The sequence below is a fragment of the Bombus fervidus genome, chromosome 5 (assembly GCF_041682495.2).
Source record: "Bombus fervidus isolate BK054 chromosome 5, iyBomFerv1, whole genome shotgun sequence".
In the NCBI taxonomy this organism is placed as follows: domain Eukaryota; kingdom Metazoa; phylum Arthropoda; class Insecta; order Hymenoptera; family Apidae; genus Bombus; species Bombus fervidus.
The window spans coordinates 11297592-11322732 of record NC_091521.1 but is presented as its reverse complement, the minus strand read 5'-3'; the positions used below and the strand labels follow the sequence as shown (position 1 = coordinate 11322732).

Sequence of the window (25141 nt, the reverse complement as noted above, 5' to 3'; positions counted from 1 at the left end):
ACGGGGCAAAACCGCCCACGCTGCTTCCTGGGGACCGGCGCGCGTCTGCTCGCGCTGCGACGAGTGCAACGCATTGAGTACCGCGCGCGAAAACGGGCTTCAACGCGACTCGGTTGGGTGGTGGCCCGCTGTTCACTCGTCGGAGAGAAAACGCGAGACAAGGAGGTACGCGAGACAAGGAGGTACGCGAGGAGCGACAGGGATGAGAAGAAAAAGAGAGGGATGCGTGAAGGAGGAAGGGTGCAGAACGGAAGAGGAAGAGGAGGACAGAGGAGAAGGAAGAAGGGTGGCAGGGGTTGACTCGGGGTAGGAGGTTAGCGGGGACGAGTGAGCTCTGGCGGAGGTTGGGCGACGGGGGTGGCGGCCGATTCTCGGTTGGTGGCGAAGGCTGAAGGGGAGAGAGAGGTGGCGGCGGTAGTGGCGGCGGCGGCGGCGGCGGCGGCGAACATAAAATCCCTCGCACATGCCTGGTGCATTCATTAGGGGGGATGTGTCCGTGCAGCGTACACGTCGACCTGCATCCACGCCACCCTCTCTCTCTCTCGGCGCCACCCCTGGCCTCAGTCGCGCTTCGCGGCCAACTTGGTACACACGCTACTTTGTTGTTTCTCCCTCTCGGAGTTTCGTCCGCATTTGTACGTCTTCGACGTCGCGTCGCGAGATAATCGTGCTACGCGAGAATATTTTGTTTCGATCTTGCCGTCGATCGTCGATTCAACGAGAAAAAGTAATCACCGACGGTCGTTATTAACACCACTCTCTCTGATTACGCCGTCTGTGTTTCTCGTTTTTACATATCGAAACTTCCTTTCCTGCCTTGCTTCTTCGTTCGTTCGATTTGACGCGTTTGCGATCATGAATGACGAACGTTTCATGAGTTGAAGATACCGTACAATATCTACTCGGTGTCGAACGATTATTACGAGTGCGTTCTTTCCGTTGGTAACTATCGTGTGCGCGAATGTACTGTCCATGAAGAAGGCAGAGATCGCAGTTCCATCGTGAAACGCAAAAGAAGCTGCCTGCCGATCGTTCCTCCCGTGAATGTGAAGAGGATCGTCTTCGTTCATCACCAGCAAGGATTGTCCCCGTAAGATCGTCGCGGAAGATCTTCACGTAGGAGGATCAAAAGGGATCCTTCCTCTGAATCTGCATGGTGCGGCTACACGCCAGGTCGACAGGATTTCATGTTCACGAATTTCAGTAAACCAGGTAACGATGCGCCTAATCCGCCTTCACGGTATCGGCGCGTCGATTTTCAGATTTTCCTTCGCGCGACACCCTCGCGTCGTTAGCTCTATCGAGAGAGTACGTTCAATTTGCGCGCTCGGCTTTCCTCTGGCTGCACGCGGTGGTTCGCTTAGAGGGGAGGCCAGCTGCGGATTCGCGCCTATTCCGTGGCCCGCAAACAACCTACCAGAACCGGACCCATCGATCGCGAGATCTAGAGGCATGCGTCGCGTGTTCCTCTCTCTCTCACTTTGTCAATCTCCCTTCGAAAGACTAAGACGCAACCCACGTCGAGGCAAAAACGTTCAACTACCGCCGATCAAATACGACGTTCATATTTCTTGTCGCACGACCGTTTAAACGCATTTGTTTGGCCACTTTTTATCGACGTGCGAGCCTCGCTCGTTCGTTGATCCGCTGTTTTGACAGTTCGTTTTCTATTTTTACGCGATTCGATAATCGGATAGGAAAATAAGGGAAATGGTTGCACCGTTCAACGTAGAAAATATGCGGCATGTATCGAAATCGAAGGATCAGAATCCCTTGTTAAATTCCGTAACTGGTCGGAAAACTGTATAGTTTAGCGGATTTCGATAATATGCTCAGTAAACTAGACTGTATTTATTGGTTTACCGTCCGATTGAAACATAAACTCGCTCAGCGCGGACAAAAATACGCGGTAACGCGATTGTCGATTCTCGAAAATATATTCGCCAATGAACGCGTGCGTGGCCTATTTCGTGACCATCGTATCGTTTCCATTGTTTCGCGAACAGTAAAACCAGGCGAAAGATGTTCCTTCAAGCTGTAGATGAGAAGAAGGAAAATTTACGAGCGATGAAATTTCAATAAGCGAAACGAATATGAAAGTTAAAACGCGCCAAGACTGACTTTTGCTCAATAAAATGATAAAAAATCTATTTTTTTTAAATACGTAGCTTTATAATAAAGCAAATAAAGGAAATCCAAAATTGTACGTAAGATAGATCATAAAATTAGCAATATAGCACCTATCGTATTTCATGTCGGAAAAATTACATTTCAACTGAAACGAGGAAACGTTGTTTCTCAGTTTCTAGGTGCTTCAATTTAAGGTTTGTAATTAGCCGAAGTGCGCGACGAATAAATACGCAACTATGCTATTACTCATTATGTAGCTTACATATAAAATTGCAATTCACCTAGTTGCGTAAGGTAATAAATATTAAATTTCGCAATTTCTCATAGGAGAGAGCGATAGAAAGGAAAAGAGAGAGAGGGAATAAAGAAACTCATTTCTTCCTCGAATCACAATTCGAAATACGTGAAATGATATTTCTGAATCGGAAACGTTCTTCGGCCCGTACAAACGAAACATTCCCTAAGATATAATTTAAAAGCGACGTTCTACGGACACGTGTTTTTACAAAAGTTTGTCATGCAAATTTCCTAGAAATATACTGGTCGTTTCACAATCGAAAAATAGCATTTGAGAGAAATAAAAAACCGAGCGAAGAATTTTGTGCACTAAGATTCGAAATAAAAGAGACGAGCCGTACGTAGCTACGTTAGAATTTTCTCGGGATTATTTGCGCAATGTTTCTCCGGTAACGTTCTTTCCTTATGCAAATACAGAATGCCCTCCTTACATCGTGCACTTCGGTGGACAAATATTACAGTAACGGTATATCAAGATTAATTTTTAATCCGTCGCGATGAGCGGCGAGAAGCGAACCATATTTTATCATGCGCGCATGTAGTTTTTCCGTGCATCGAGTTACCTACGCGTTGATTAAGAGACAAATAGGATAAAAATAGAATTAACAAAAAACAAAAAGAGAGAAAAAGTAAAGAAAAATAAGTATCATGAACATATTTCGCGTTTCATAAACCGATGAATAGTTATCGTTCATTTTCTACAGCTTTATGCAGCAGACGATGCTCCTATTAAAACGAACTGATCGAAAGTTCGAGCATAATCAACGCCAAACAACGTGTTTACACTCTACCCTTTTGGAAAAGACAACGGGAGGCAACAGAAAGCAAATTCTCGTGTCTCTCGAACATATCGTGACGTCGTCCAAGATGACGCATCGATATCGATCGAATCCTTCGATCGCAGAAGATCGAAGGAGTATGTATTGCACAAGAAAGAGAGAGAGAGAGAGAAAGAGAAAGAGAGAGAGACAGAGAAGAAAATTAATTCGCGGTATAACCACGACTTTCAATTGTCTTGTACTAGCGGCAATATTTGTGCAGCGCGTAAGAACGTTTAATATAGGCCCCGAAGTTTCCGCAGCAAAACGTCTCGATCTTTTCAAAATTGCACGTTTAAAGAGTGCTATTTCTTCTCCTTCTAAGCTACACCGCCGCATTGTCGCTAAGAAAACGTACGACCGAGCGCAGCAGCGTGCGTCTTTTATCGGGACAGCGTATTTTATGCGAACTTTCTTACTACTGCATTAAACTTTACTGCACCATCATGAATCCGTTGCGTTTTGTTCGAGCGTGAATTATGTATACCATCGTATACGACACTCTTTGCGAATTTTAGTCCGAACAATCGGACCAAGTACCGAACAAAAATCGAAGATACTTGAAGAACGATCGTGCACGTACATGTGTCGATCCATTAATTATTCATCGCGACAAAGAGAAGAAAAGATAATTAGAAGTTTTATCGCGAAATGCCGAGTTAATAGTCTGTGTTGGGTAATTTACGAGGAATCGGCGCGCGCGCAGTTAACGCGCGAACATGCGCAGCGCGAGAAGATCGCGCAGGCCGCGTGGCACCGCTGCATTTCCGGTATGCACCGCGCGAAGATCGTCCCTGAAGATCTGCCAGCCGCACGGAAGACAGAAATATGTCTTTTTTTTCTTTTTTTTTTGCCGCGCGACTTCTCAACGCGCTAGGGCGAAAAACAGCGACGTATCCAGCTACAATACGTCACAATATACCTGCTTCCACTTGTTTTCCTCGTGGAACAATCAAGGCCATCGCGAGATAATTATGCAGATAACGGTGATGCTCGCCGATATCCCAGCTGTAGGAGGATCTACAGGTCCGTTCCTTGCTTTACTATTTTTCTCTCTGTGTGTCTGTTCTTTAATATCGCCGATCTTTGCTCTTTCACACATATGCATACACATGATTCAATGTTGAATATTCTTGTTTCTTTTAACTTTTTCATGTAGACATGTCATATTTACATATGAAACATATGTATATATATATATTATTTTAGAAGCAGATTCTTTTCTCGAACGGTATCTATAGGCAACTCGCTCTAGGAACCGGTTCGCACAATTAATTGCGTAACCATTTAGTTGACCCAGGATGATGTTGTTAATGTCTAGTAAACGAGCAGACTCTTTGTTAGCAATAGGTTTGCGTTCTTCGATGCGATAAAATCGGCTCCGGCGCGATTAAAAAAGTCCGTGTAAACGCGCTAATAGCTAACTACTGCAGCCTTTCCAGTACTTATTCATCGATGAAACGAGTAAATCCGACTTGATACCACCGGATACGATTATTATCTGCCATAGTCACCCGAACGAGGGCAAAGAGAAGGAAAAGTTGAAAAAAAGAAGATACATATATCGTGAGAAATTTTCTGCGAGTACGCGAGACGGAACAAGAAGTAGATTCGAGCAGCGAATCATTTAAAATTTCTCCCTTCCGCGCAATACTTTCGAATTCACTATACGTCCTGATACGGTTAATAATATTCTTCCTTTCGCTTATTTACGGGTCTCTCCTAAACGAGACGTCTTTTATAATTTACGATAACGCCTAGCCGCGAAGCGAAAGTACACCACGAAGCAAAACGCGAAGCTTTCTTTAAACGAAGTTATCGGTTTAAAATGTTTTCAGTCGGTGAATCAGTAAAAATATTGCGGCCCTAACAGCAGCATCTATTGTCTTCATTGCCAGGCCGATCGTTTAAAATCCTCAGAAACACACGAGCCCGAGATAAATTCAATTATACTCACTGTGTTATCCGCTTAATACACTGAATTCCTATTTGCCAACACGGCCGTATCTTCGTTGGGGACAAGCAGACGAATAGTAATTTTGCGCAGTGCCAATCAAAGTGCGGATTAAATCTGTTAATGGTCGGGCAAAGCTTATAAATCCATATTCGAAAACCGATTAAGGAGATTTTCCAATTTTCCCGCTACCTATTGATTTCGAATGATTAACGCGATTATCATTTGGCTCGCGGACGGCCGAAATTAATATCAGAAAGCTTACGATTTGCGCGAATTACCGTTTAGTGGAGTCAAATGAAGTCGATCGACTCCTTTACATTTGCGTGATTTTCCGTGAAATGTAATCCCCTCTCGTATAACGTAGCGCAAATACGTCCGTTTAACTAATGGACCAGCAGAAAAAAAAGGCGGGCTTATGAAAAAGATGTAGCAACATTTTCGTGTTCATCAATCGTATTCTATTCGCGGAAGTAGTTACGCGATAATAACTGTGCAAACAAATCTTTAGATTAGATTTCGATTTTTAAGGAGGGTGGGATTTGTTCAAGAATGAAACGGATTTTAAGGTTTTCTTTTTATAGCATCTGGTTCAAGGATCTATGAATTTTACATGCATTACGTGCATTACAATATCGTAACAGGGTATACGTTTGTCACGTTTCACGGGAAGCCGAATTTCCGTGTAACACTTTCAAAAGTATCACACGATGTATCTAAACGTATTTGTAAAAAATGCTTTATAAAAAGTAAAAAAAGAAGAGAAAGAAAGAGAAATTAATTTTTACTATGATAATTGTTTTCAATCATATGATTAACTTTGTAGAATGAATAGGATTTGTTTCGTTTATTCCGATTATTATGGAAACATTTTAAGCTCTTAAACTTTCACGCTATATATGACGATTGAAATCATTTATATTTTTGATAGTACTATGATAGGAACTTTGTTAACAAGAGAAAAGTGTCCATTGAACAAAGCATAATTTCTATTAAAATAAGGGGCTTCAAACTGTCAATAAGATAAATATGTTTATCTTGATATTCATTTAGTAAAAGTAGTTGAATTGGGAATTTGTTTGTAGGGACTTTTTTTAACTTTTAACGTTTATAATTTATCGTATTTAACGTATCTATAATTTATACATTTCGACGGTAATTTTATTTGGGTAAATTATGCATCGCGTGTTATTTCCATTTTGGCTTTATAATCTTATTATTATTATTATATCGTATTGTATACGAATGTTGAAAACGGAAAAATAAACTTTTGCATAACGATATTTTAATATAAGTCATTGTTTTCTATTTTTCGAAAAACAGATAATATTTTTCTTAGTTTGTCGTTGCATCTTAGGCTGAAATTAGCATTATTGGAAATATCGATACAAAAGTACGTAAATATAAAGTGAAACAAACGTTCAATTAAACCGAAATTGTCGAGAGAAGTCGTATTGCGTGACTAGCAACGTTTGAATTTGAGCGCCCTTCGCGCCATTCCCCCCGGCAGATGCACGAAGGTCAAAAGTATTTTAAAAATAAGGCCGTAGGCATTGGCAGATTGGTATGGTAGTGGACGTTAAGGGTCGGGTGGCGTTGTAATGGCAAAAAGTTTGCGAAAGGTGAGTAATCATCGGGACGATAAACAAACTCGGGTCGTTAGTGTATACGATGCGTTAGTTAGCTGGCGCTGGGTTTAGGTAAATAAAGCCGCGTGTGAAGCGTGTTTGAATGGTTAGAAATCGAGCATCAACAAATCGAGTTTTCGCGAGAAGGCTCGTGGCTAGACGAGTACGGCCGACAATGGCGCCCAAGCCTCGCGAATATTGACATTGCCGAAAACATTATCTTCGAATATAGGATATTATCATATCCGTGGGTGACACATACTGCGTCGCAATTAATACTCTAACCTTCTTTTAATTCGCGCTACATTTTTCGAAGTGAAATCGCGAACGCTGTTATTTTTCGGTTACTGAGGTTATGCGAAAAAATGTTTTTGGTACGTATAGTAGCGACGCGTGAACCCTGAAGGGTTTTACAGTTATACTGCAATGTGGCACATTTGCAGAAGCACGGAGGAAGTTGTGTGGGTCTAGAGTTGCGATATAATCTCTGAGGAGATATCGTCAGGCCGATATAGGAGAGTGTGCGTGAAGAAGGCGTGTGAGTTAACGTTTTAAGGGTTAGGGAGTCATTCTGTAGTCAGGGTGATCAAAGTCTCTAGTGTGGACAGTTCAGGGCAGCTAGTTTGGTTGTAGGGTTGGGATTGGAGATAGACAAGATGGACCAACAGTATTGCCTACGGTGGAACAATCATCCAGCCAACCTCACAGACGTTCTCAGCTCCTTGCTTGCCAGAGAGGCACTCTGCGATGTTACCCTGGCATGTGTTGGAGAGACATTCAAGGCACACCAGACGATACTCTCTGCATGCAGTCCATATTTTGAGAGCATTTTCCTCCAGAATACCCATCCCCATCCAATTATATTCCTGAAGGATGTCAATGAAACGGAAATGAAGGCATTGCTGCACTTTATGTATAAGGGAGAAGTTAACGTTAGTCAGCATCTGCTACCGATGTTCCTTAAAACAGCTGAGGCATTACAGATTAGAGGCCTCACTGATAATAGTGTAAATAACAAGGCAGAAGAGAAAAGTCCATCTCCAGAACCAGAAACACAATCTGGTGTTAGGCATACTGAATCGCCTAACCTTCAGCCTCTTCCTGAAAAGAGGAAACGAAAGGCCTCGGGCAGCTATGATGTTTCCCTTAGTGGTCCACCCAGTGAACGGTTCATGTCAGATTCTCAGGTACGTAATTTTAAATATTCTATATCAATGTTATTAGTTTATGCATGTAAGTATCATGAGAGTTATGTTTTTACTCTTAAATAATTCAGATATCATATATTTTTCCTCTGTCATAATTTCTGTTATTATTGTTTTCATTTTCAAGTTCATAATAAGCAGTTATTTAATAAAATGTCTGCAACAACAGTGTAATAGAATAAAAATAGTGAAATAGAATATTTCATTCTTATGCCAAAAATATTTCTTTATAAGAAATTTTAAATTCTTTTCTAATTCTTCCATATTTCTTTATAATATGTATTCAAAATATATGTACAAAATTTGTCAATATTTTTCTGTAAATATAATAAGAATTATGAAGTAGGTCACTTTCTTTTAATTTGTATCAGTTTTAAGATTTTTATGTACTCCGATAACTGTAAGTACTAGCTATTCCATTTCTAGATAATCTGTATCCTATTTACAATGCTTGAGAAATAAATTATGATAAAACGAGAAGAAAATTATGTCTCAGTATAAAACAAAGTAAACAGAAATTTTAATAGTGGTGAAATAATGATATATATTATGTATTTTTGAAAATGGAGTACATAAAATATGTTTTGTTTTCTTTATTGTACGTTTATTTTATTATTTAATTGTCGCATTTTTCATATTATATGCAAGTTTATGTTGCAGTATTGGTTTCATGTAAATTTATCGCTTTTAAATAAATCGTTTTCAAAACATATGCTCCCGCGAAGTTGCGCGCGTGCGTTGTGCATGCATGCGAACACGTATACACGTGTAGTCACGTGTGTATGCTCAAAATTTCCTTACAGGTAGCGCCTAAAATTCGAAGATAATGATCGCACTTTATTATCATTAAATTATATATCTATATGATTGGACAGCTTTCCAAATATCTGTACTTGTAACCTTGGGGTATATAGCAAATGCTGATCTTAAAATATCATTTCTGTCACAGACTAATCCTTTAGAATTAATGATGTTTTGGATAACTCCTCTCTTTAAGTAACTGTTCTGCATATTTTAATTTTGATAGAAATTTTCCAAATAATGTACAATAAAGAAAATAATTCAAAATTTTAGTCAATCAAAAGAATCTTTTTTTTTTTATCATAAAGAAGAAGTTTCCTTTATATTGTAAATTTAAATATGCTAGATACAAATATTATTATAACAATTATAAATAATTTTATTTGTAATGCTTCTAAAGCGCATAATTTTGTAATTTATTATTTTTCAGGCATCGTCACAATGTAGTTACAAATCAAGCCCTCCCGTGATTCCAAAGTTAAATAATGCCATGGGAGGTGATATGGAAGATGGTGGTCGACCTATGTCTCCTGCATCACAGCCACAACCTTCGATCAAGCAAGAGTTAGATCATCATCTGCCAGACTTCCATGACAACATTTCCCTCCCAGTAAGTACCCTTCAGTTTTTTTTTATGTTAGTATGTTTTAAATATTTATGAGAAAGAGTTACAACATGCATGTAGTGTAATTGATAGCATGTAAATAGTTGACAATATGTAGTTATATGCTTCCTGTAATATGAAATTCATATAGTAATTTGTAACATTTCTTTTTCTATGATTGCTGTATTATATTAGATTATTTATTAATTCAAAAAATAAATAACTTTTAACTATTCAATAGAATATTTAAATTCGTCTGTATAATTTTAATAAAAGTTGCTATGATCATTTATAATATTAAATATATATAACAAATCAATTATTGTTTTTTTTTTTCATATTTATAGTTAAAAGTTGCTTTAATGTAGTGTAAATTTTGATATTTCATGCATCATAATGGAATTAATCTTTTATATTACGTATTGCTTTTATTTCAGAATGTTACTTTATTCTATTTTATTGTTGTATTGTTGTATTGTGTAACCAAATTGTATTTAAAAAAAATTTTAACACACACATGCATAGCTTGTAAGCTATTCGTGAAATTATACAATATATCGAGTAGATTGTACAAAAAATGTGAAGTTTCGTTACTGTTCCTGTAATCAATGATTTTTTACTATTTTCCTACAACTACTCAGTCCAAACAAACATGGGAAGGAAGGGATATCTAAATAGAGATACGAAATTGGCTTCTTATATGCTAAAAGACAAAATCAAAAATGTGTTGATTAAACACATATCCTTTCCTTCTCTGTTGACAGACTAGTGTGGAGTGGGAGGTTCAAAGAGATGGGAAGAGTGACGAAACTATGGATGTACAGAACATGACCCAAAATCAACAAGATCCTGCTGTGATACAAGTTTCTCGCGAAAGCACTATCATGGCTGGAGGTTCTATGTCTATCAATATGTCAGGGACTGCATTTAATAATCCTTACAAAGCTTCACAGAATCAATCTATATCTTTAAAGTCTAATTCTCACAAGAGTAATAACATAGAATTCAATTCTTTATTTGGTTCACTTCCCGAAAGTAATGCCAGTGGTAAAAAGTTTCACAGTAATAATGATGTAAATAGATCAATAATTGTAAATCCACAGCCAAGCATGTCAATAACTCAATCAAGTTTATGTAATATTTCACAACGTTCTATTACTCAAAGTAGAAAGGCTGGTAGATTCAAAATTGGATGGTTAGATATGTACTCTTGGCTTGAATATGACGAAAGAACGAATCTTATGTTTTGTAAATATTGTAGAAAATGGAGTGATTCAATTCCCGAAATACGTACTTCATTTGCTGCTGGGAATGGTAATTTTAGACTCGAGATTGTCAATCATCATGATAAGTGCAAGGCTCATAATTTGTGTGTAGCTAAAGAGAGCAAAGCAAAAGAAAGTTATTCTTACATCATGGAAACTTGTTGATTTTTCATTATAATTGTATCTTAATAACAGCTGATTTCTGATTAATTTTGCTCAATTAAGATTCGATCTAATTTTAATCATTAACAAAATATTTTGGTCATGCAAAAGAAGGTTCGATGAATGCTATAAGAAGCCTTGTAAACATTTTTTTACTTCCTATTATTGTAAGGCCTATATCTTCATATATGTCTGTAATTATTTAAGGCTGTACAAACTTTACCATCCATACTACATTTTGATAAAATTTAATTGTGTTATTTATTTTCTCTTAAAAACATGTTCATGCCATAATACATATTTTGAAAGCAATTCAAAAGGATATATATCCTTCCTTATATTATACTCAGTTTTAATAAATCATTAAACTGTCTATGCAATTTTGGGTAAGTGAACATAAATTACGAAGCTTGTCTTCTTTCAATATATATACAGTTTCAATATAGAATTAAAACTGACATTTTTACAAGATCTTCTATCTCCTTTACAAGATCTTTTTAAGAATTTTAGCTCTTATTATGACATTTTTAAATATTTTATATTTGTATAATTAAGGCTGTTATCATTTCATGGTTAATTAATCATAAAATTGTTTGATTCAAGTAAAATCCTTTTTTAAAATTTTATGTATCTTAGCAGATATTATATGATGAAATATTTTATGAAAATTATAAATAGTTTAAATATTTGTTTTTAATATTACGTTAAAATGCAACCGTTGTTCAAGTTTATAAAATGAATACGTAGATGTCTAAGCGAAAAATATGTTTACGTATCTAATGATATCTTTGACGTGAAAAAATATTTACACTTTCACGAGTTATATGTTAAAATTTATATCTGTATATTTGCGGATTTTATATTTTTATGTAATAACATTTACACTGCCAGTGTGTGTTATTAACATTGAAGTGTTGTTAGAAAGAGACGAATTGCCAAAGCATGCGTATCTTTGTGATGAATATCTCTCGCGTGAAATGTAAATAAATGTGCAAATTCAATATTTTTGTTATAGAGAATGCTGACTTTTTCTATGAAATGTATGAATAAGCATGCATTTAAGATTTCAATGAATTGTCTTTCATGAAATCGACAAATTATATTTTCTTCACCCTCCCTCCCATACTTATTATTATTAATTATGCAAATACTAAATAAAAAACGACGTAATTCCGTTTTATTAATTTGGATCAATTTCAATAGTTGATTTTATTTATACGAACTAAGAAAAGTTCTTAGGAAAGAGGAAAAGATAACATTTCGATTTCAATTTTATTTTCGATATTATCTCTTTTACTATCTCGTGTTTCCAAGTAAATTAAATATTTTTAAAATGAATCCTTATCCGGTCAGATTATTCGAAAATTAACATTTGTTCCTCCTATATTTCGTTCTATTTAATCGTTGTTTAATTTAGCATAGTAGACGAACGCGATAGCAGCAAAGTAATTGATATATTTCGAGACGGAAGAATTTGTAGATAAATCCCTCGAAGTGTCTTTGTTCACAGTTGAATTTATAATGTATAATCGTGACGTGTGCAGGGTCATCCAGTTGGACTGCTAGGAGAAGAAGGAGGAGCAACAACAGGCACGCTAAGCGATGGTGTGTCAACAATTGAATCGTCTGAACACCATAATCCCCCAGAAATGCTCGACGGACTCGATGGTAAGACCTATAAATATCTATCATTATAATCAAAATTACATTTAGATTTCACGTATTTCCTTAGCTCCTTTGAACACCGTTATTGCAACGACGATTTTGATAAGTCATCTTTCTCCTCGTTTTTAGTGAGTTTATCTTGGAATAATTCGAGGATACATTCCTCTTTTACTTCTTTTTCTTTTTCTCGTCTTCTTTTTGTAGTAATTGATACAATTATGAATAATAAAATGAATAATGGCAAAAGATAGCTACGGAAATACCGGAGATCTAAGAAATCGAGGGAGATGTGCATGCACGTTTGCAAGAATTTTTGCGCGTCGAGTCGTACATATAGGCGTACGAAGCGAGCATCCCTCTATTTCCAAGTCTGGCAAGCGTAGTGAGTGGTAACCTCTTTTTAGAAAACACGAACAACTTTCTTTGCTACGATGTATCCTGTATATGTGTATGTATATATATGCATACATGAACTGACGATATGTGTGCGTGTATTATATATATATATGTATATATATATATGGGTATAGATGACACAATATTCATCCTTGGTGTTGTGGTGATGGTATCGTGCATTTGCTATGTCACTATAGTAGTTACAAACCTGTCAATGTGTTAATAAAGCAATAGGAACCACATTACATCTAACAAAACAAAAAAGAAGAAGAAAACAGAAAATAAGTAAAAAGAAAGCAACAAAAAAAAGAAAAAAAAAAGAAAAGAGAAAAAGACAGTTGCTTTTTTCCTTGGGAAGTGGTATCGGCAAAGTGGACATTTCTTCTGTTGGTATCAGCAAATGGACAGTACTCCTGTTTGATTGAGATTCTTGAGACGACTGTATGGTTGATGATTGTACATAAGGTCTCGTATGTGTTGTGTTTCTTTCCTTCTTTTTTTTCTGTTACTCTATACACATTTACGTATATTACATATATATACATACATACACACGTGTATTTAGATACACTTATTTACTTACACCTTCACATCTAACACATCGGTGGATTTGCGTGTGCGTGACAAAATAACGGAATCCACGGTACGATTGCGCGCGTGAGCGAGTGACCGCGTGTGGATGTGTCTCATCTGCGTGAGAACAAATGTATATACGTGTGTTTTGCATAGCTATAAACTTTATTTATAAACGAATACATATATACACGTATATATATGTAGATATGCATATTTCATTATATGTACGTGTGTATGTATGTATATATTATACGTATATCATTACGGCGGGATTCTCTGTGCATGTCTTTTTACACACTGTTTTTTCTATCCTCTTACAAATACCTTTTGCCACGTTCTTACGTCACCGTAACCAGCGATCTTAATCTTACATTCTCACGCGTCTCTCTTGCGCCTGTTTGTTTTAACCTGTATCACCAGTACATAAGTAAATGGAAATATTAGCAACAAAATACGGACATACACGTGCTGCGTTCTTGTTACGTAAGTGATCGATGGATCGAACACGAGCGTCGTACCGGTTTGGTAGCAAAGCGAGTTACGTAACCCGAATCGTTTTCGTTTGTAATCGTGATTTTTCTTGAGACGAATTTCGTCGTGTGACTGACTCAAGAGAAACACGTTACGCTGTCTAAACGATATCTATATAATGTTATCAAAGAATGCAAGGATTTTGTTGCTAACGTGACGGTCCGTTTACCATTTTTTGAAAACTGTTGGCGCTCGATCTTGCAGTAACATCATCGCTGTCGTCGTTGTTGTCATAGTCTTCGTCGTCGTCGTCGTTTCACGATTGTATTAATTCGTATCGATGCTCGACAAATGGCAAAGGATGTTGACATAGAATTTCGCCACTCTGGCAAACGTTGAATATCGATTAATCTCCAGGATGCATCCCGCGTGTGTGTGTCAACTAGTACGTCGATAAAAGAAAGTAGTAGCGGAACAAACTCGCACCACTTTTTCTCTCCGACTATACTAGCACTCGTCTCGAGAAAGTATCGCATTTACAAGCAAACTCTTTCAACCAGGGTTCTTCCGCTTGCGTTGGTCTTTTAAACGGGACTCTTTCTTCTTTTACTTTTCGTATCCCGTTTTTATATATCTGATTTTGTATTGATTTTTTATCTTTTACTTGTTTACATTTCGTCCTATTTTTTTTATATGTTTTCTCTCTCTCTCTTTTTCTCTTTTCTTGATGTTGGTTTGCTCTCGTCAGTTGTGTGACGACGTGTTGTGTTTAGCTTTGCGTTTTTGTATTGTTATTCTGGACGATGATGAGATCGTAGGTGTGCGTTTTCTGTTTTTCTTCTTTACATGATATGAACGTTTTATATTTATATCTTTGGTTACGAGTAGGCATTTCTAGACATGCGTAATATTACTATATACGAGTGTGGTGTTTCGTAATGATATCATCGTAATATTGATTGGAGAACGTAATTAATTGAGAATCCCCTCTTTTCTGCAACCTATTTGACTTGACCGTAGAGTGTGATACTATACGAGAGGCATATACACGTTTATATATTCCTCTCTCTCTCTTTATATATATATACCTATATATAGAATATATATATACCTATATATAGAATATATATACCTATATATAGAATATATATATACCTTATCATGAGTCTGGTAGAGATTGTCGGTAATCATAATTAGTCGCCTAAGCAATTTAATTGAAACGGGATCTTGTAATTCCAGGAACATCAGGAACTTGCAAAAAAGAGAAGGATATAAGTAAAGAGAGTCAGTCGAAGCTAGAACACTCCAACCTCGGTACGGAGTGTTGTAAGCTTTGTGGCAAGAGCGTAGCGAACATAAAAAAGCACATGAAATCGCATTTCCCCGATAAATATCAGTGCCAAATCTGCATGATATCGTTAACGAGATCCGATAATTTGAAAAGGCATATTAAATTGAAGCACGGAATACGAGAGGGATCATTGATATCGCCGTTCATGCGCTTAGAGCATAAACATTTTTTAGCGAAATCGGAACCGGCTTACCTCACCTAGAATTCCATACGTTACGCTCGCGAAATACGAACGACGGAGAGTGATAAGAAATTAAGAAAAAAAAAAAAGAAAAGAAGAAATAAAAATACGTGCGCACGCGCTGATGCAAATCGTGTGCTCGGCTATATTTATACACAGCGGTCGTATAGAACATCGAAAAGATACGCGCGATAGACGGACATCGGACAGAGAGGAAGCAGAACCCGAGATTGTCGCGTAAAACGGCCGCGTTGCTTGCACATTCCATAGCACAGAAGGAACGCGAGGTCGCAGTTCCATATGAAATTCACCCTTCGTCGTGTTTGTCTTGTACTACTGGCAATCATTTGCTTTATTTCTCTAATCAGTGAGCGAAGATCGCAACGCTTCGCTCGATTATTTTTAATCGTGTTCTTCGTTTGATATTTTCGTAAGAGAATCTAATTATTTATTATACGTCTATATTTTAACATTTAAGAGTTTTTATTATTAAGAAAATAATTAGCACTTAGCCAACCGCGCGCGCAACAGCGAGCCATACGAGCCATGCGCTCGAACAAACCAACCTATGTACACTGCGTGTTTTTCATGATTTTTGCATGTTTTTAATGATTTTATTTAACGATTTCACATATTGTTTGTATAAAATATCAAACTAAATGTATGTATTACAAGTATAAAAAGATATAAAAATTAAAATTAAAAACATTAAAAATGAATAAAGATAAATAACTTCAATATCAATTAAACGTTCATAATGCATTTTAATATTTGTTTACAGTGTGGCATCGTCCGACTATAACTTTATTTAGTCAATGTAACTTTTTAATTAACTTTGTCACCACTAAATTGGTATATTTTATTATATACTGTACTTTATAAAAGTAAAAAAAGTGGCACAATTAATTGGGAACAATTCCAGGTGAATAATAACTGATAATAACAACAACAAAGAGAAAGAAAACGCGTTACTAAAGTAAAAAAGGGAGATCTCCCTGCTTGGTCACGCAGCGATGTTTTTCGCAGAGGGGAGATCTCCCCATTCGGTTGGCTAAGTGTTAAGCGTATTGAATATCTGGCCGTTTTTAGAAGAAACGGTTGCTAGTATCTCTTTTTCTTTTATTACTAGTGTTCGTAGAATCGCTTAGATCTCACGTTCACAAAGTCAATTCGAGTACAAAGAGTGTAAAGGAACGTTGTGCAAATGTCTTTTGAGAGAAAAAAAAAAAAGAAAAAAATGTCGTGTTCGTAGAATACTACCTCCCGCGCGTGTGTTCTCGCGTACACGCGAGGATTTTAATCGTTTTTCCTCTTTAGACCAAGCGAGAAAATTCTAAGTCTAACCAAGTGTGTTTACGTTCCGAAACAGAAAGGTTTTCCCTCTCAAAAATTGCCGTCATCGCTGCTCTTTCGTATGCACGCGGCGCATGGAACTGACTTTTAACACAGCGGCGCTCACCCCGCGAGCCCACTCGTTCATTTCTGACCAAAACTGAATTTCCATCGGGCCAGAGAGAAACCTCGAGATATTGCCTTTGATTAGATTTGCATAAGAGCGATACTTTGGCCGGCAAAACGATGTAGAGCCCCGGCTTTTACCACAGGCGCGGGGATGATTTCCAAACCGCGAGGAAATTCTCCTCGAAATTGCTCGTAAAACGCCCCTGTTAACGAAACATCGACGCGTCTACGGTATCTCATTCAGTTCCATGCCCGGTGTGCACTGTTATAATACTTACGCGCAACTTTGTATCTCGTAATGGCAGCCTTGTTCCGCAGGTGGAGAGAGGAAGATCAGTATTAAGTAACTATTTATACACTTATTTATAGATCCTATATTATATTATATTTATATTTATACATACATCGTAGGTTGTGAAAGACGTCGAAGACTGAGTATACGAAAAAAAGAAAAAATAATGAAAGAACCGCTGAATCTCATGGGCCGGTGTGGCTCGATAAAATAGTCATTATGAACTAGTCTCTGAGGCCCGAAGGCTATTGAAAAAAAAAGCAGACTTTTCCATAGAGGTTTTTTTTCTGGTGCCTTTCCATTTAAAGTACAATATTTGTCTAATCAATGATCGATATCAGATATATGTTATATATATATATTATATATATTACATATATATTATTATTATATATATTGTAAATATATATATAATAAACACAGCTATGATATCACATGCGTAATATGTAACGTGTGCGACCAGTCTCTTCTATCGACAGTGCATGACATCTAATAATCGAACATCGATCTTTCTCTGTGCTCGCGTGCTCACCTGCACGAATACATACAGAGAGACTTACCAACGCGGAATACCTAAGAACAGTATACATACGTACATACATACATACACACGGAGATACGTACAGACTACAGAGACACGCCGTATGTCGGCTGCCTATGTAACCCTTTCCTAGTAGAGTGAATCTGATCAAAGCGAAAAGAAAAGAGCTCGAGGGTAAACGGAGTGAGGCAGTCTCTCCGGATCGAATCACGTAGATGGCCGTTTTTCACACACGACTTTTCTCTATTTGCAGATACGACACTTTTAACCCCTCAGGGCATTGAGTGCGCGCCGATTACATACATTCAGAGAGTTAATCTGTCGGAGTTTTTCGAAAAGATGCCGTATACGTACACTAGCAAATGCAAACTATGCGGTCGGGTCGTGTCGAATCTAAAGAATCATTATTTGACGCACAATCCAGGAAATTACGTGTGCCCGCTCTGTGGCTGTCGTAGGACTCGACTGGATAACTTGAAGGGTCACATTAAACAGAAACACCCCGAGATACAGATACTGCAGAAGTCCAGCGGCACCGTGCAGACATGAACAGAGTCTTGTCTCTAGCAATTCTCTCCGTGATATCTTCCCCTTTTGCACGGTATGCCGAGCGTTCGAGCATTTACGAGCACCACGGTGCATTCATTGAAATCGCAAGCACAACTATCAATTGTTTTCAATTGTGAATTTTCTTTATGAATATACCACGTGATATATTTATTGCAGTAGAACGTTGATTATCCGGATATTAATTTTTCAACAATAAAAATATCAATATAGTGATCATTTATATTACTGTACAGTAATGCAAATTAAATACAATTTTTATCAAAACCTACGTTAAGCTCAATGTGTAATTTCTACTTCTCTTTATCTGAGAATTTTATCCAGATAATCGATAACCGATATATCATTAGATAATTATAAATAGCATTCTACTGTATTGTAGAACTCGTACTTATTTTATACTACTTTTTAGGTTTAATTCCTCGCTCCCTATTTTGGAATTATTAGAGACTCGAGAGGGTATTGTAACGTTATCCATATTTTACATAGTATTGCAGAAAAATGTATTTAATCTTCCAGTAATTTCAGCGAGCACCGTAACGATACTTAAATCCTCGAACGTTCGCTCTATCCACCTAAAACCCTTTTACACGAGTGGTGGTAGCACGGTCGAAGGTCGTTTCGTCTTATCCGCCTCCTTCGGGTCTCGTCAGTCAACGTCAAGAACCGTTTCGCCGGCCCGTTCGTTCGTTCGATAGGCTCTTAACCCCAAGAACAGCATTGTGTGCGTCGTTTCAGCGATGAATAGGTGCGCGCGAAGCGTTCCCGTTCTTGAAAACGGTGATACGCTAGTCACGCAAGGTGGTCGAAAGTATACGAGACTTTAACGACGGGAACGAGACGAAAGACGCGGCGTATCGGCTCGTAATTTTCTGCTTACAAACCGAATGGATCATGGTGTGAAATTCGCAGAAACCACCCCTATCCCGTATCGGTTGTCCAACAATGTGCAATCGTTCGTATCGACGTCAGTATCGCGATGGATAAGCGGATTTCGCGATTGACGAATAGTTGACGCACGTGTTGTATACTGGTCGATCAAATCGATCCAAAATCAACGCCTATAGTTTCTGTCTGTAACCGAACACTAAAAACGAAACTATAAAAGGAAAAGTCGTTTCCAAAAGAAAAGATAAAAAAAAAGAAAGAAGAAAAACGGTAATAGATTCGTTATACATAATTGTAAATTAAGAGGCCCAAAGGGTGTATCGTTTTAAGATTAATTATTGATCGTTTGCTAGATATCTTGAGATTAATTCTATGAATTAGTCCGCTGTACTAAGCGGAGATCTTAGCGGAATGGATGGTTTGTAACTAAGAATTAAAAATGAAAATAGCATATATAATAAATTTGAAACAGTGAAGAATGAAGGTGCTGGTACATCGTCTCGTAGTAAATAATTAATCATCTTCTAGACACGTTCAGATTAATCCCATGAATTTCTCCGTTGCACTGCTGAGAGACTTTAGAGGGAGAGAGTGTGGTGTCATAGGACGAGACACGTTATGTCACATCTCTGATACAAGGAACAGTTTCTCGTGTCACAACTCTGTCGACCTTAACACATGGTTGGCGTAGAGAATCAGTGGGATTCCTTGTACATTAGTAGAGAAACCCTTGGTAGAGGCGAAGTGGAAATTAGTATTACGCGACATTTCTCTATTGGTCTCGATGGTAGCTCGTTTCTTGGTCAAAGGACGTTTCACGGTTAGCGATAAAAAGCGTTTTGTCGTTTTGCGTCCAGTCGTGACGACGACATAGTCCACTGGTTCGATCCTCCTTGCATTTAATTACATCGTGCTCCCTTCATTAGCGTAATTATTCTTTTTGCGCACGTCTTCTTGCACCGTTCTTTTGACGATCGATCGATCCCCTTCGCCAACTTCCGTCCAAGCTCCGTTTTATTTTTCCAGCCTCGACGCTGCTGTCGTCTGGCTGGTTTGTTAGCTATGCAGGTCGAGTTGCTGTAAATTAGCAGCTTAAATAACTTCTTTGTTCATGCCACTTTGCAAAAAATATCCTTATAAATACTGGCGTTTGTTAGGTGGTTGTTCCGGACTTGTCTTAATTTCGTTAACCGGTACTGTTTGTTCTCTCGCGAGTAATCTTGCTGCTAAGGAAACTTCGATCACTTAACATGCAGCCAACTTTAAGTTTGTATATTGGAAAAATAGTAAATACGGAAGTTTTCGTGTTTATTTACAGCAAAATACTATTAGTATGTCATTACGTTTTATTTATTTATGTAATAATTTATGTAACATTTATATAATAATTAACTAGGATAGTGTGTAAATTTCTTATCACTTTATAATACTTTCATATGATTACAAACGTTTGATAGTATGAAAATAAAATATACATAGAACCTGATAAAAAAAATCGGAAAATAAGGCTATGTATTGCCAATACTTTTTGCAGATAATTGGAAAGTATCGATTTATTTCCATATTTCTAGGGAATACAAGGATGCTAAAATATTTCATTTGCGGAAAACATTTCAATCTATCGCCCATCGAAATAGACATTGCTAGGCGAGTTAAAAAAGACTGACACGCTATTTTTCAAGAACTTGTAGTATTTAAAACATATTTTTCACACTATAGTTTGTACATAAAATTCTTAAAATTATTTCTATGTCCGCTTCTATTCGCCTGTTTCATGCTATTTTATTGCTACATATTATCATTCGTCCGATACGGATCAGTTTATAATAATTACTAGCTTCTGCATTTTTATCTTAGAATTAAATTCTTCTTTCACAGTCAAACATCACTCTAATTGTAAAGGATTAAACGTTTCTAAGATACGCAACGTTAACAAGAGCCATTTGAAAAGAACGTGTAACCGACCTGCATTATCCATGTAAAATAATTTCAAATACACATTACTAAAATATTTTCAAACTAAAATGCGCTTCTAAAATAAACCTGAACGTCCCGATACTGTACTTAGGATTCCATGAAAATTCTATTAGTCGCCTGTCAGCACGATATTCTTCGCGAACAGCGATCGACTCCGCCAGAGTTCTATTAAAATTCTCCGTCCCAAATTTAACCAACGGGAGAATTCGATTTTGCGACACTTCCAAACAGGATGCCCGATTCTCTAAGTCTCTAGGAACATTATCAAGCTAACTAACGGAATCCTCTTACATACAGGAGCCTTTGTGTCAAGCGTGCTCGATCGTTTCTGGTACGCGAACAATCTCAACACTGGCTCCACTTGTTCGCTAATTGAGCCGCTATTCGTCAAATGTTTCTCGCCGTCTATTTTCCTTTCGTTTCTTTCCGCCTCTTTTTTTTTTTCTCGACGATACAATTATTTCCACTTGGAAAATCAGCCGCTCGATCTCGCAGCGTCCGATATTCGTGCAGACCATTCATCGATCTCGAGCAAAGCGGCTTCGAAACGGTGTATTATACTTGTGGACGGTTCCACGATGCTCTATCACCTGTTTAATATCTTCGAGGAGGAGTTTCAGAGGCAGGTAAAGAAAGGACCGATGAGAGAAAAGGGTGATGGAGTACAACTAAGAAACTGAGAGCAAGAGAAGATCCTTCTCGCGATAAGCTCCTTAATGGCATATCTTCTCGCCCTTATTACAGGGCCCTACTTCATGGATGAACGATCAGGGTAGGAATCGACGGGCTGCTCGATAAGAGGATCACCGGTTAGGGACACGTAGCTATTGCAAAGAGTTTCGTTTTCTTGTGCACGCAAGAGGCTTTTGTTGCCTTTCTTTCTTTCGCATTCGTCTTCGCTTTAAACTTCGCTAGTTTAGTCAATGGAGGAAAAGAGTCTGCAGACTAGGTGCTCGAAACTGATCACGCGGCACTGAGACAAGTCGTCACCAAGTTGTAGAAACTGGATTCTTTTTCGTTGCTTCGCGATCTGTCGAAAATACCACGAGACAGAGACAGGAGAATTATATCTGCTCCGTTGAACTTCCTTCGGGTATAGCATTTCATTAAAGATAGTATTTTATTGTAAAGCGTTTCTTCAGCTTCTTAGTATCTTTTTAATGAAATATTTACATCAGTTTTACAATAGGAATTTGGAACGTACATTTATTCGTGTTTCAGAAGATTCGTAAAGTTTTTAAGAAGATATAACCAGAATTGATAGTTCTATAGTCTTTAGGCTTGTAGTGCCTTTGTAATGAAATATTTACATCATCTATTCCGTTGGAATTTGGAACATTTATCCATATCTTAGAACATTCGTAAATTTTGTAAGAAGATATAGCCAGAATTAATGGTCGTACAATTCTTCGAATGGATTTTTAAGGGAAAGTTTTCACGTCACTTTTGTTGGTTTCAATGAATTTTTACTTTTTCCGTACTTTTCACGGACTGAAAGAAATAAAAATAGGTGCGGTGCGCTCAAAGTTCAGAGGCAATAGGTCAAGTAGACTTTAAACACGACATGGAAAATATTTCAAGAAACATTGGTTTTGAGAAAACTACCTTGTTCATTGTAATATTTTCCAAACAATCACAATTCCCTGAATATTGAAAATTCAGATACAGAACTTCGTATAGATATCCTCGAGACTATATTGTTTCAGAAAATAAGAAAAGGAATTCGACTTATTTAAGAAGCTACGATTCCTTTAAGTTTTTCATGTTCGCTTGAGACGCGAACGATATGATCTCTGCACACAAATATGTTTGTTTTTGAAACATTAACAATGCCTGGAACATACGCACGCCGCAGTTACCGCTCGACTTCCGGTCGCGACTCCTGAAGAATCTTTCGCCAGCATTATTTCGCGAAGTTTCCGCATGTATATAGTGCGAATTTTTCTGCCATTCGGAAATTTCCGCGGGGTGAAATACGATTTTCCCTGAAATCTACCGTACCGTGAATATATGTATCTCTTTAGAATTAACTTGTGAAAGTTAAAATTAATCTATAGTAATAGATCGTTGGAAAAGATAGTTTGGTTTAATTAAAACGGACAAGTGGATGCAGTTGGAGTTGTTTCATTTCGGTTTCAAATCGTTCATCTATTCCTGTCGGTGATTTAACTAGATTTAATGCAATATTTAATGATCGCTAATCTCTTTGGAATAACACGTCATATTTGGATCGCGAATTATTCAAATAGCGGGCATTACTCGTACTCTCGTAGTATTTGGCGTATACGTTTGTTGAAACGAAATGTTTGCGCGCTAAAACGTCCGGATAATGTGAGATTCGGATTTAAACGCGCGTTTCAAATGTTCAGAGTAACGTTTGTCTTCTTTAGCTCCATCATTATGACCGCGTGCTCGGTTGAAGCGTGAGATTATTGTATTGCGCCGGGTGTTTCGGAAATCTGACGATATAAGTGCGAAAAATGAGATTCTTTATGGAACATTAAATCTCGTAATAATATTTAATTCTAACGAAGTAAAATAACTGCAATATATTGTAGTAATTAAGATATTTTTATAAGTATATTTTATAGACGATTTTGCAAGAATACGATGTATTAATTGAACAAAAGTGTTTTATTTAATCCTTTGTATTGTGAGACCATATTTGATGTGATAACACGACATGATCATTCGTGGATGTTAAAAATTGCTTTGGAAGTGTACGTATGTCTATGTACATATGGAAATCTTATGTTTTACACTCGTCGGTAATGAGATAATTGTAACGTCTCTTGTTAAATATGATTATACAATTCGAAATTTTTTTTACAATTTTATCGCTGAAATTTCCAAGTTTTCAGAATTTGTGAATGCTCAACTTTTTAATATTTTATTTGTTAAAAAATTGATTTATATGTTGTAGTGTACCTTTGTGAAACATGTTACAGAAAGCCATTTTAGACTAACACGTATTACAATTATATGCATATATATTTCTCGTATTATGCACGTTCTATTCCGAATATTTTATTAGTATAGAAGATTGATATTAAAAATGCGTTCATCAAAAAAGTAAATTTTTAATAACCGTAAGCAACTTTTTCATATCTGAGATCAGATATAAAGTCGGACAATATTCGAATTGATTAAGACAAGATAGAAAAATAATTATAGAACAAAAGGTTAGAAAAAATATAAAAAATCCTATATGATGAATTGTGAAAATTAAGGTTGAACGGCGTGATCCTCTTAATCCTCTTTGATGGATACTGTTATATCCTGAAGCGAACTTTTAGCCGTAGAAAATATTTCATTTCGTCTTTCCTTTTTTACGCGTATACCAATTTTTTTACACACGATGGTAACGATCCGTTGCAAAATGCATTTATCTTACGTCCGAATGGTTATTGCATTCAGACATCTATCCTTCGGTTTAGATGTCCCCTTTGTTTGCATTCATCCGATGTCTCGAGCGTGTCATTATTTTCGTTTTGGTAGGTTGCACGATCAATCAACGTTAGTTATTGGTTCTATCCAGCAGCGGCACGATATTCCTCTGATTTTGACCTAGACGAGCCGATAGGTTATGCGAGACTAAATCCAAACATATACGAACACTCCGCTTCGTTGAGGAAATTTACGAATGTCCGGTGTGAGAGGGTGAAATTATTATTAACCCATTTCCATCCATTTCGAGTTTCGTGCTAGGTGAAACAAGGCGAAGCACCGGACCTTTTGCGGCCATTAAAAATGAATCAATTTGCCAAGGTAGCTTTTAACCGATATCTGTCTCACGGGACAGGGAGATGGTCCAAGTTAAATCAACATAGATATAAATTTCATCGACGGTTAGAAGACGGTAGATTTTTTTCTACGAGTACCAAATTGATGTAACGTGTTCATCGTGTTGA

General features: G+C 37.3%; 1 protein-coding gene and 1 long non-coding RNA gene across 16 annotated transcripts in view; both read left to right on the top strand.

Annotated features, from left to right (window-relative positions):
* The first annotated feature begins 524 nt into the window (after positions 1-524).
* Positions 525-25141, top strand: part of LOC139987186 (uncharacterized) — a 74457-nt gene continuing 49840 nt past the window's right edge. For 2 of the 15 annotated variants that reach the window (XR_011799800.1, XM_072003151.1), the window contains exons 1-4: positions 539-4271; positions 7461-8014; positions 9264-9443; positions 12409-12532. Coding sequence is in view for 14 of the 15 variants with exons in the window: in XM_072003151.1 (XP_071859252.1) it covers positions 3965-4271; positions 7461-8014; positions 9264-9443; positions 12409-12532 (1165 nt within the window). In the remaining variant the exon portion in view is untranslated. Of the gene's footprint in view, positions 4272-6702; positions 6822-6842; positions 7385-7460; positions 8015-9263; positions 9444-10201; positions 11291-12408; positions 12533-15211; positions 15612-18051; positions 19822-25141 lie in introns of those variants that run through there. The other 13 variants (XM_072003153.1, XM_072003161.1, XM_072003152.1 and 10 more) reach the window with 12 other exon arrangements.
* LOC139987195 (uncharacterized) lies at positions 16262-17424 on the top strand. Its single transcript, XR_011799805.1, has 2 exons — positions 16262-17308; positions 17377-17424. It is a non-coding gene; the product is annotated as an uncharacterized lncRNA (long non-coding RNA).